The sequence below is a fragment of the Hoplias malabaricus genome, chromosome 3 (genome assembly GCF_029633855.1).
Source record: "Hoplias malabaricus isolate fHopMal1 chromosome 3, fHopMal1.hap1, whole genome shotgun sequence".
Taxonomy (NCBI): Eukaryota; Metazoa; Chordata; class Actinopteri; order Characiformes; family Erythrinidae; genus Hoplias; species Hoplias malabaricus.
In genome coordinates this window covers 5717130-5730374 of record NC_089802.1, presented here as the reverse complement: position 1 = coordinate 5730374, position 13245 = coordinate 5717130, and the positions used below count along the sequence as shown (strand labels likewise).

Sequence of the window (13245 nt, the reverse complement as noted above, 5' to 3'; positions counted from 1 at the left end):
ATGAGACAGTGGCCACTGTCCTCTGTTTTTCTTATGTCTCCGTCCCTTCATTCTTGCGCTCTTCCTAAATCAGTCCCGCTAAGTGGCAGTAATATCATCCAGCCCATTTTAGCTGACAACTTTGGTGTCAGACTGAAGCCAACTCTGCCATTAAAAGCACAGTTCGACTTTCGTTGAGTCCTTCACCACCCAGACTGTGCCCTGCCACTGCTGCTGGAAAGGTCAAACTGCACCGTCCCTCCTCTCACACACAGGGTCGGTGGCAGCCATTTTGTCTCTAATGACTGCAAGTGATGTGGTGTTTGCTGATGCATGGGGTTTATCTAAGGCTAGTTTCTAGTGGCTAATAGGGACAGTGATGTATAGCGCGCCACCGTGAACCCTGGAGAAGCAAGGTCCCGTGTGGCACAGGGCCAGGTTCCGCCGATAGAGACGAGCATTTCTCAAAATCCAGCTCTGTTCTGGCCATTATATATGAGGAAGAATGTGGAGTAGCTTGTGTCCAGTGATGGCATTGTTGTTTCTAAAAGGATAATTAGATATCGCCTGCAATACATTTTATAGTAAATTAGACTCTTAATATTTCACAGGCTGTGGATTTTTGTTTTTATTTCTGAACGTGAATATTAATTTTCAATGTAATCATTAAATAACTAAGTAATTGTTGCTAATTACAATTTTTGTTTTACTCCCTCACCATTTTTCTGGTTAACACCCAGGCTGAGTTAGCTCAGTCATAGCAGAGTCGTATGGCTCAGGGTCTGCAGCCTAAAGAGTAGCTGACAAAAGTAGCTAAAGTTAGTTGCCCGAGAACCCCCACAACAGTGCATCAGTCCCAGTGTTCCGTTTCCAGCATGCCAGGCATTCATCCCCATGGCCCTGGGGAGCATTTGTGGGTTAGGTGCCTTACTCAAGGGTACCTCATCCGTGGATGTTGAGGAAAGTGCCCCTCCACTACTACCACTAGACCTTCATATTTGACATGGTTCACCACATAGTGCCTCCATTTTGTATTAACCCTTTACTGCACTGAGCATGCTTCTCATTGTCCGATAATTGAACATCCTTGTATTGATGGATCTTGATACACGTTGTAAACTTTGTTTGTTTTGTGCGCACTCAGCATTCACACTACAAATTAGTGGTCGTATTTACCCATCACTATCAGAAGGAAGTTCGATTGAACTAGAATGCGTCGCTGAGACTCGTCATACAGAGTCTTTATCTGGAATGCTGTATGCTCTGGTTTGTATCAGTCAAGACACATAAATAAAGGTATGGATATGTAATCTTGATGGTACCACCTCACTGACAATGTTTCTAACCGTGTATGGTGTGGTGTAGTGTAAGCTTAAACACACCCGATTCCATGATCCCCTACTTCATGTCCTTCACAAGTTTAATGACACTTCAGTGAATAAAGTGGCACACTTTAAGGGTTGGTTAATTCTAATTATTTAGTTGGTGAAAGAGAGATCCCCGTTAGTGTACACACTACCTGTTCATTCTTTTTTGTCTTGTAAGAATACGAACAGGGATTAAGAGGAATTAGCTCTGAATTGTTCATAAGAGTTTCCTTGTCATGAGGGGATACAGATGTGGCTTTCAGCTCAACGTTTTTGCAAATACACTTCTGTGGTATCAGTGGAATGTTGAGCGTTTTTATGGTTATGTCGTGAACAACCTAAAATGTTTCGTAGTTTACCTATAGCTATAAAGAAGGATTCATCAGCACTGAACTTTATGTGAACTGTGGTGTGTGTGTGCTTTCACGCAATGCGAAGCATGGCAAAAGGATCACAGTACAAAGCAGTATCAGTAATGTAACAGTCATAATTACAAGCGTGTTCCACCTATAGCCTGTGGCTGTCCCTTGTTTGTTGAGCGAGTGACATTTCAGCAAGTGCGGAATGAAACTAATGCTCCATGTCCACACTGGCATTAGCTTTTCTGCCCTGGTTGCAAGAAAATAAAATTCGCTCAGGCTGCCACTGAGGAAATTGAAAACATCCAGTGCCCTCAGTATATACAGTATATTAAAAGATCCTTTAAGTGCGCTCCGCGTATAAGTCACAGGCATGAACAGGGGAAGGAAATGCGATTTACAGCTCTGTTACTGGAATCTGAAGGAATGGGTTTAAGAAGCTGTGTGTGTGTGTGTGTGTGTTGTTTATGATCACAAAACCAGAAACCTTATCTTGCTTGGTTTTTGTGTACAATTATGTGATAACTAACTTTCTCAGCTTGAATGTTTTCCCAGTTTTGTAGTTTAGGTTGTTGCTTGTCAACTTTGACGTCTGTACGTTGTATTTGGGGTCTAATTGTCTTCTGAGTCCATAAATTAGTGCTGCAGCCCAGCTAGGTAATTAGTGTGTTTTTTAATCACTGTCTTGGCTGGCTTCCCACGTAAAAGTGTCCCTTTTTCGTCCCTGAAGCGTTAACATTGTTGTGCGCGCATGTGTCTGTCTTTGTGTCCCTTGCTACATTACTTTACAACACCCATAACCTCACCCTCTCTTAAATGATAGATGTTATCTTTTAATAGCACCTCTGTTCTCTAAAATGTGCGCGAGCGGTCCGTACAAAAGGCTAATTTTTCTCTGGAGGCTTTAATGTCTTGCCGTTTTTGTGTGCGATCATTTAATTGCGACGTCATGGCCTGTTAGCACGCCGCATGTTAAATACACCGTGGCGTATTTTAAAGTGTAAATAAAGTGTGATTTATGACTTCTGTCACTGAGGGGGATCAGGCATTTCACCCACTACTAGCTTAATCTTCTGGTTGTAGCAGTAAGGAGATCACACCATTATACATTCAAATAAGCAGGATTTTAAGACAGACAGAGTGTCAGATTCTCTCTTGTGCACACTTTCTCTCGCTCTCTCATCTGTCTATCTGTCTAACAAACAAACAAACATGCATTTTTTAAAATAAGGTTTAAAAGACTAATTTACAGAGATGTTGAGGGTTCGGATGTCTTTCATCCGTGTAATTGTTCTCTAATCTCTTCGTTTGCTTTTCATCACTTTGACCTTCTTTTCTTGATCTTATGGAAGTGGGACTGATTTTTTTTTGGGGGGGAAAGGCTAGGTTCAGACTGCCGGGACATATCTGATGTTTCTCGTGTCCAGATTGTATCCTGATCGCTTGTTGAGGATCTGAACAGCAACTAAATCCGTTTTTCGCAAATCTGCCCCAAACCACATTTGGAGGTAGAAACAAATAGGGTTTGCTTGTGTCCTGACGTAGCCTTAGATCTTGTTCTGACTTTGGAATGTAATTTATTTATTTATGTAACGTTATTATTATACAATTCTCTTGTTTATTAGTTTTAAATCGCCAACTGCCTTGTTTTAACGTACGAAGTCGTACATGTTTTGGATGATCCTTTTCACATTGTTATATATAGTTTTAAAAGCTTTTAAATGCCATGTCTGTTTTTAATGTCACTTTCTGTGTGTAAGTGAAGAACGCTGCCTGGGTGGCTTTATTTCATAGCATGGGTCACTTGTCTGTAAGGACCAAATTGAGTGAGATGATGGTCTTGGCATGCTCAGCCAGGCTTTCTGATATGGAGAGGTTGTAAGAGCTTGATGCTCCATCTCACAGAATCAGGGCGACTCGTGTGGAATAACAAAAGCAGTTTTTGCAGCTTGAAATTTGAGAGATTCATTATTTTTTGAGGAAAAGATTTTGATGAAATTCAAAAGTCAAAGCATTAATAATTGCCCATGACAGTTAATCTAGAACAGTTAACATTATAACGTGTAGAATGTTTTTCTGCAGTTATTTTCTGTGTCTTACCCTTCTCTGAGAGCCTCTCCTTTCTCCAGTTCTTGAATGACACCAAGCAGCACTTTGATGGTTTCCTGGCTAGAACTGATCATGCTCTCCATGGCCTGCAGCTGTGCTTTAACATCCCTGTCCTGATTGACGGGCACGATCTGCTTGCAAGCCTCGCTGTCCACTTGTACAGTCCCTGCTGCTGCTCCTTTCCCCCTCCCGGCCTCGCATGTGGGTGCTGGCACAGGAATGGGTGTGGTGGTGGCAGAGGTCGTGACATCTGCCTCCTCCATGGCCCGTAGGGGCCGTGCAGATATCATTCCGGCATGGCACTGCGCCTGCGTGGTGCAGCCGGTCCTTGGCAGCGTCTGCGACTGCAGGCCGTTCAGCTGCAGAGCTTTTTTACGCTTGCTACGTGCTGATGGACTCTCCAGACACTCCACCTGCGTTAGGGAGTTCCAGGCAATGGGTCCCATCACCTTGGAGCTGGAGTCGGGCAACGCCCTGCTACCTCCGTCGTCCGAGTTCAAAAGCTGTCGCTTTCCTGAGCGGTCCAGTGACTCCGAGTCCCTTTGGAAGCTCTTGCGGTGTTTACTCCGCACTGCGCAGATCTGGTAGTCGGACTGGTCTGCCACAGACTCCACAGGACAAGGTATCAGTGTCCTCTCTGTGCACTCCGCAGTGTGTGGGTGGTGCTCGATGGTGGCTATGCACTCATTGGCGTGCGTTAATGCCCTAGTCTTCCGCACAGAATGAGACGACGCCTCATCCTTACCCCCCTCACCCGCCTTCGCCCGCTTAACGTCTATAACAAATCCATTATCCTGGTCCTTGTAGCTTTCCACAGCAGCTGCGTGCTTCACCGTGTGGCCCTTCTTTCTCTCCAGCGGAAAAGTCTGATAGCGCTTCCTTAGGTCCGGAGAGGTCTGCACTCCTGTACTTTTGGTAACGTTAGGGATGGATCTCCGGGCAGGGACGGTCATATACTTGCGGTAAGCTACCTTATACGAAGCAGACTTAGATCCCCGCGCCGCGGCTGCTTGCTCACTCTGGGCCTCGCAGATGTCCTTGAAGCGCACCTGCAGGGCTTTGTTGCGCTTGCGAACCTGCCTGCTCCCATCGGCCGCCCCTTTCACCTCCAGGGCCATAGAGGGCGCCGCCTCTGAGTCCGACTCAGAGTTGGTGAGCATGCATTTACCAACCTCTTTGCTCACCATGGTTCCTGCCAACAGAAATGACAGACAATGGGAATTAATTATGCGTCGTATCCATCATGTTTTTACAGCTGCATCAGTCGCCTGCCAACAGCAGCTCGCAAACAGTCCTGACAGCCCTGTCGCATGAGCCTTTCCTTCACCCTTCTCATCCACTCATCTCACTTACAGTAATATTGATGACGGCAATTTTATACGAGTCGTCTTGGTCTTGACTTGTTTGTCATTGACTGTTAATTGCGTCTCTTAATCTCGCTCCGTTCCTCAAGCTCCCAGAGAATGATGAGAGGTGTCCTGCTGTCACTACCTGAGTCCCTGCCACTTGTCATATATCAAAGGGCAGTGGGGGCACACTTGCCTGAAGATTCAGCAAATGTACAGTGACAGATGTGCATGCTTTAAAATAAATATGAGAAATTAAGTTTGAATGACCCTTCTGTGAAGTGCAATTTGGCAGTACAAAGGCACCGTGTCTCAAGGCAAGCACAATACTTTTTGTGAACATGACACAAGACACAAACAAACCGATTGTTTTCAGAGCCAACACACCAATAGGCTTCAATTTCCTTTTTTGGTTTAGACCTTCACTTGCCCCAGAGACCAGGTATTATATAGCTGCATTCCTCAGGACTAACAAGATAGACATTTTAAATACCCTGCCCACTATTGGATTATGTCCATTACCCTTCACTCACTCATTCAATAAAGTCTCAGAGGGAGGAATGAATGGAGAGAGGGATGTGGTAAACGAGTAGTGACAGGACCTTAGTGTCTTCAGGCCTCCTGTTTTATCAGATCAATCTCATCTACTGATATCATTAACAGCCTGTAGCTCAGGGCACAGACAGAGACCAATGGGACGGACACATACACAAAGATGCATTAATAAATAATTGCGTTCGCAAACATTAGCACCAGTAACACGCAGTAAATCTAACAGATTAATTTCTGAGAGGTTAAATCTGATACCCTGGGCGGCACGGTGGCGCAGCAGGTAGGTGTCGCAGTCACACAGCTCCAGGGACCTGGAAGTTGTGGGTTTGATTCCCGCTCCGGGTGACTGTCTGTGAGGAGTGTGGTGTGTTCTCCCTGTGTCTGCGTGGGTTTCCTCCGGGTGACTGTCTGTGAGGAGTGTGGTGTGTTCTCCCTGTGTCTGCGTGGGTTTCCTCCGGGTGACTGTCTGTGAGGAGTGTGGTGTGTTCTCCCTGTGTCTGCGTGGGTTTCCTCCGGGTGACTGTCTGTGAGGAGTGTGGTGTGTTCTCCCTGTGTCTGCGTGGGTTTTCTCTGGGTGCTCCGGTTTCCTCCCACAGTCCAAAAACACACGTTGGTAGGTGGATTGGTGACTCAAAAGTTCGTAGGTGTGTGTGTGTCTGTGTTGCCCTGTGAAGGACTGGCGCCCCCTCCAGGGTGTATTCACGCCTTGCGCCCAGTGATTCCAGGTAGGCTCTGGACCCACCGTGACCCTGAACTGGATAAGGGTTACAGGTAATGAATGAATGATCTTAGGTGAGATTGTAAGTGCAGTGGTTTCTAGCCGTAAATTGTAAGTTGATCCTAAAACTTACATTAAGAGTAGTTTAAAGTTAATGACACGCAGAATTCCGGTTGAGACACGTACACTACATCTTACTGCGTAAGCGCGTAAATGAGGTCAAAACATTGGCTGTTTACGTTCAAACTGAGCTATGACTTAACTTATCTTTAGCTGGTGCAGCTGGCTACTGGCCCGGGGGTTTCCCCAGTGTTGCACACTATGGTGTTCTTTCTGCTTTTAATATACTTGATACAACTAATCAGCTCTTTCACATGCACTTCTGAGCTGAAGTGTGTGTGTTCAAAGAGAGGGAAAAAATAAAACATGCAGGTCAGGGGGGTACTCCAGGACAAGGGTTTAAAACCGGTGAGCTACACTTTGCTGCGTATTGCTCTCAGGCAACAAGCTCTACCCAGTAATGCTTTTTTTTGTTCGATTCACTGCTTAGATTATTTTGGAATGGAATGGAACGGAATAGATTAGAGTTTAATAACGGGGAAATGAAAAAAGGAGGTTTTGGATTATTTTCTTTTTTACCTTCTCCCCGCTATCGCTCTCCCCTCCGTTCTGGAATAAATGCCTAATCAGGGTGGTGTGATGTAAAGATTTAAAAATGTCTGTGCTCAAAAACTAAGGCACTTTCAGGTTGGCACTTTAAATCTTTTTTTTTTTTGTTGCTGTTTCCCTACAGTGTTTTGCTCGTACAGAAGATCTGCACAGGCCCAAGAGTGGCTTCCGCTCCACCTTTTCCAAAGCACTGATTTTATTTAGAGTAGTGTTCCCTAGTCCTGGATGCCAGCTTTAGGCAAAGTGTTAGAGCGTTTCCATTTATCTACCTGACAGTGGGAACTGCATCCTCCTACCCCCCTCCCATCCTTCCTCCCACCAAGATACTCCACATGACTCCAAGTGCATGGCCAATTGAGTCGACTTGAAAACAGTGCGCACGCTTTTCGTCTTTTCTTTTTTTTTTTTTTCATTTCCTAATTCAGCTGTCCATTACTTCCAAATAAGTGAAGTGAACTGACCCACAAACTGTTCATTCGTCTGAGATTCAAACATCACGACTCCCACGCAGTTCAGCCCCCCCTCTCTCACACACACACAGTCTCCCTCCTCCAAATCTCCCGCTCTCTGTTTCACCCCTTCCTCTCCAAACCGAAAAGGCCACTCATCTCATTCCCTCTCCTCTAAGTAAAAAAGAGCATTTGATGTACGACTGTCGTCGTCTTCTAGAGTTGATTGAAACCCCCCCCTGGAATGATTAATGTTTGAGAAGCTCTTGGTTTTATTACTCTCGCCTCTTTTTATAGCCCCTCCACACACACACACACACACACACACGCTTGCTCCCTCTCCCTCCCTCCCTCCCGCACTGGACTCCAGGGTGCACCTCTATAGATCTAAATGGTTGCAGGGGGTGTTTGGAGTAGACTCCAGAGCGTCTCTGCTTTTCACACAAGCATCAGAGGGGTAGTGAAATACAGGAACGGTGCCACTCTCGGTTCTACTGTACCCCTTTCTCTCTATTCATCCCCCCCCCCCCCCTCTGTAATAGAGATTTGTTGTTGATGCTCACTATTTTTCCTTCACCTCTTCTGAACCATCCTTTTTCTTTTTCCCTATTTCTCATCTATCTCTTATTACCACCTGTGCCCATCCACTCTCACACTTGCCCCGCTCTCTCTTTATCTCTCTCTCTCCCTCTCCCTCTCGTTCTGCTTATTTCCTTCTACGCCCCTCATCCTTTCTCTCTCCTTCCTTATGGCTCTCCAGCGTTCTTTTATTTAGGCCGCCTAATTCAACAGCATTGTTTGAAATCTGTCGTCGCACTGGTCACAATCAGCTGCTTAAACCAAACCATCGGCTTAAGTGACACCAGCCCTGCCATAAACCATAATCTCAGCCATTACAATAACCCACAATGCATTTCTCAGCGTCATCTATCACACTCCCATCTGCATGCCTCTCACTTTCCAGCGTTTGGTTTCAGAACTGTAGCTTGGATAATGACAGGGAAAGCCATCACACGGTGAACTGAGGGTAACAGCTCCTTTCGATTAAGGGCAGTACTGCAGACTCTCCAGGTTCAAAGGGTATTCGTATGTGGCAGACTCTGGACAAACTGTGGGGAGTCCTCGGTGTACACTGACGTCACACCTCACATCTGTTGTGAAACAGGAAATCCCTCTGTGTCATAATAATTTGTATTTATTTATTTGGGACCGGGTGTGATCTGTGTTACTTCGGGGCAGGTTGACCTAAAATGCTGTGCTTGAAAAATGAAGGTACAGTGTGACACTTCTGGACAGTGCGGATTCTGCACTAATCCGGCTTTAGCTCTTGCCTTTGCATACTTTTTTAAGCGTTATTCTGCCAGTCCTGTTCTTTCCTGTGATTAGTGGAGCTTTGCAGACAGTTATACAGGACACTAGCGCAAGGAATAGGGGGAAAGGAATAAAGAGGATTTTTTTTTTCCTTTCTTTTTTTAATTTTTAAAAAAATATTTTTTTAATAAAGCAAACCCCAGAGGTCGTGCGCAGTTCAGAAGAGGGTCCGGCTGGTTTTATGTGCGGTACCTTGGGTGTTTTCAATAGGACTAATGCAGAAGTAGGAGAGAAGAGTGTTTTAGTAGTCTCTGAAAGTCTGCATGTATTTGCGATGCAGGATGATGCAGTTGCGATCGCTGTGGTCGTTAGTGAAGCCTTCTCCGAGGCATTAGTCCGTCAGTTAATCGCTCTCTAATGCTGCAAGATGGCTGGGTCTTTCCTAACACAGAGCATTAGAGGATTGGGCCTGCACTGATTGTAGCACATCAAAGACGGGACGCTTTAGCGACATGCTGCTCCGTCATTTCAGCTGATGATTCGTGCTTTCTCTTCCCGTCCATTAGACGTAATCTGTCAATAACAGGCTCTGCTCAGGTGGAAAAGAGGCTTTTGTTTGCCGAGCTGAAACCACAGACGTGTCTTTTCTCTCAGCGTGACCCCTGCAGACCTCATCATACCTCGGCTCGGTAATGCGAGCCACAGAACCAAAAGGCAGGAAGGAAAAAGGGAAGCCACAGTTTGATCATTATTCAAGTACAAAATTGTTCTTTTTTTAAGATTAGACTTATGGGGAGTTCAAATGGGCTGTGTGTGTCATTACGCTGTGTGTCTGAGTTTTGTTATAGGGGCAGGATGGCAGGGGCAGGATGGCGGAGGAGTGAGCGGGTGGCGTGGGTTTATATTAGTCTCTGGCCACTCTGTATCAGCTCCTGCTGAATATTAAAGCACGTCTGATGGCTAAAAGCAGCCCATAATGCTCCCTCCTCTGAGTCACAGTGGAATAGTGAAGGAACACACGAGTGTGCACATTATTATACGTTCACTTTCACAATCCCATCCTACGCAGAACAACAGTGAAGGTAAAGATATGAGGTCATCTGTAGCCTGCTGTCATCTCTCTAATATTCAGAGGGTCATTCATTAGATGTTCACTTTCATAATAGACCAGTTTTCTGAGGAGAGAAAATGGTGCTTGCCAGCTTTTTAGAAATTGGCAGACATGTTCTGGGTTGACAAGCCAGGGGTCATAGATAAAGACATCATCTCCCTTTGAGTCAGAAGAGCAGTCATTCTAATTCCTGATGGAGGTTCACTGGTGTTCTGTGTCTGTCTGACTCTCTCTTATCACGGTGTTTTAGAAGCACAACCTACCTATTTTAAAACTTTATGGCGACCTACTGTGGCACAGTACTGTATCCACACACACACACTCACTGACCACTTCACATCAGCTGTGTTTACTTTGTACCAACGCTCACTCATCCACTTTGTGGTTCTACAATTTCAGAATGTATTCCTTGTGTTTCTCTTTATAACAGACCTTTCGTCAGTGTTCAGGAAACACACAGGTCCCTCTGCTTCTCTCTGTGGGTGTGACATTGACTTGGTGGTGGTGGTGGTTTGTCTGTGTGTACATGTGTGAATGTGCTACACAGTGGAATCTCACACAGCAGTGTGACTGGAACTCCTTTTCACTGCTGGACTGAGAATAGTCCACCAGCCTGAAATCCAAACCCAGCAGTGGCCAGTGACCAAATTGATAATAATTATGAATTGATGAATGAATAATGAATGAATGTCTGCTTGATGAAGTCTTCACAAATGTAAATGATGGGCGATGGTTATGTATGTGTTTATTAGAAGAAAAATACATCAATGGTGTCACAAACGAACAAATATGGATGATTAAAGTGTGTAACCCGGGACTACTAGGACTCCCTTTGGGATTCTCTGACAGCTATTCCGCTGGTCTTTTCCTCCGTCTCTCACTATCTCCTATTTTCTCTTGGCTCCCTGCGTGCCACCTCCCGTCAGTTTCTTGGCCGTGCGGAGCTGAATCAAATGGGTAATGGAACTTACCCCCCATCGTGTCCCTACTCCAATAGGAGATGCTTTATTCCCCAATGAGAGAGACAGAGATGAGCAGAGATAATGAGAAAGAGACAACGTTGAAGGATAATGAGTGAGAGAGAGAGACTTAGATGTTGAAACGAATGATGTACGGAGAGAGATGTGTAGCTTTCTTGTCCTCACCAGGAGAAGCAGTCACCTTGAGTGTGAGTAAGCAAGCTCACCGTAAATCAGTTTACTGCTCTCAGTGTGAGTCGTTTATAGGAACCGAAGTTTGCTATTGCCTCTAAAATTGGGAAATATTAAACTCCCGTGTCGTAAAGGCCGCAGAACGGATCATTACGTGGTCTCCTTGGTTTTAGTTGCGCTTATTTAAAGCACTGGAAACTTTGTTATCGATTTGAGTTTTTATCATTCATTGAGTTATGGTGCTCCCTGCAAGTTTTATTATTAATGTTGAGTCAGAGGTGAAATGCAGTAGCTCCTCCCTCTCTCCCTCTCTCCCAGTCGATGCAGTGATTCTTGATCCTAGTCCAGGTTTATGGTCTTGTTTAATTAACCTAAGCTTGTGTTTTCATAGTCATTCATTGTGTGTCTTTGACAATGACTTACGTTTCCTGATTGGTTTGTTAGGAAAAGAGGAGCACCGCTTAAACCAGCATCTCAGGTGATGGTAGACGTAAATGAAATGGAACTACTTTACGATGGTACGGTGGCGCAGCAGATAGTGTCGCAGTCACACAGCTCCAGGGACCGATGGGTTCCATTCCCGCTCCGGGTAGTAGTGTGGTGTGTTCTCTCTGTGTCTGCGTGGGTTTCCTCCGGGTGACTGTCTGTGAAGAGTGTGGTGTGTTCTCTCTGTGTCTGCGTGGGTTTCCTCCAGGTGACTGTCTGTGAGGAGTGTGGTGTGTTCTTCCTGTGTCCGCGTGGGTTTCCTCCGGGTGACTGTCTGTGAGGAGTGTGGTGTGTTCTCTCTGTGTCTGCGTGGGTTTCCTCCGGGTGACTGTCTGTGAGGAGTGTGGTGTGTTCTTCCTGTGTCTGCGTGGGTTTCCTCCGGGTGACTGTTTGTGAGGAGTGTGGTGTGTTCTCTCTGTGTCTGCGTGGGTTTCCTCCGGGTGACTGTTTGTGAGGAGTGTGGTGTGTTCTCTCTGTGTCTGCGTGGGTTTCCTCCAGGTGACTGTCTGTGAGGAGTGTGGTGTGTTCTCCCTGTGTCTGCGTGGGTTTCCTCCAGGTGACTGTCTGTGAGGAGTGTGGTGTGTTCTTCCTGTGTCCGCGTGGGTTTCCTCCGGGTGACTGTCTGTGAGGAGTGTGGTGTGTTCTCCCTGCGTCCGCGTGGGTTTCCTCCGGGTGACTGTCTGTGAGGAGTGTGGTGTGTTCTCTCTGTGTCTGTGTGGTTTCCTCCGGGTGACTGTCTGTGAGGAGTGTGGTGTGTTCTCCCCGTGTCCGCGTGGGTTTTCTCCGGTTGACTGTCTGTGAGGAGTTGGTGTGTTCTCCCTGTGTCCGCGTGGGTTTCTTCCGGGTGCTCCGGTTTCCTCCCACAGTCCAAAAACACACGTTGGTAGGTGGATTGGCGACTCAAAAGTGTCCATAGGTGTGAGTGAATGTGTGTGTGTCTGTCTGTGTTGCCCTGTGAAGGACTGGCGCCCCCTCCAGGGTGTATTCCCGCCTTGCACCCAATGATTCCAGGTAGGCTCTGGACCCACCGCAACCCTAAATGGATAAGCGCTTACAGATAATGAATGAACTACTTTACGACCAAATACATGATCAAAAGTGAACGTAAAGAGTGTAATTCTTGGTTGCACACACTGAGCCAATAGAAGCATGAACTAACTGTGACAGGGCTGTGGGGTGAGTGGATGCAGTGACATCAAACAGAGGCCAAATTATCCAAGCCAAAAAAAAGCATGAGCCAGATTGAGGAACAGACACTAGTTTTAGTTTGAACTTAATTTGAACCTTAATTTCAGAGGCCAGTGTGATGTGGACCAACCACAGTCAAGTGCCGTCTAGTGGTGATAGTTCTGTGTAGTAGCAACAGCACATTTTTTCATGCAATTGCACTCTAAAATATTGGGCCAGAATGCAGCTGAGGAAGGCTTCATTAGTTCGACAGCTTCGTTCTAAATGCTAAAATGTGCATGTTCCACAGTAGAATAGAGAGCCCTTGATATGGCTGCAGTATTCACACAGAGAGGGAAGGTGAGAGCCTTATTTACAGCCTGCACTGGGCAGGTTCTGCTCGGTTCTTCCCTTACCTTGGAACACGTGCGCACATGTGAGGGTTTGTGTGCGTTCTCATGTAAGTCTGTT

At 46.0% G+C, this 13245-nt stretch overlaps 2 protein-coding genes across 4 annotated transcripts in view; one reads left to right on the top strand and one right to left on the bottom strand.

The window, feature by feature from the left end:
* dock1 (dedicator of cytokinesis 1) overlaps positions 1-13245 on the top strand; it is a 258525-nt gene that overhangs the window by 131901 nt on the left and 113379 nt on the right. The gene's annotated exons all lie outside the window — the stretch shown is intronic.
* LOC136690772 (inhibitory synaptic factor 2A) overlaps positions 1-13245 on the bottom strand; it is a 34154-nt gene that overhangs the window by 16216 nt on the left and 4693 nt on the right. Inside the window, exon 2 of the mRNA XM_066662747.1 lies at positions 3806-5006. Coding sequence (XP_066518844.1) covers positions 3806-5001 — 1196 coding nt within the window. The 5' untranslated portion in view covers positions 5002-5006. The remainder of the gene's footprint in view (positions 1-3805; positions 5007-13245) is intronic.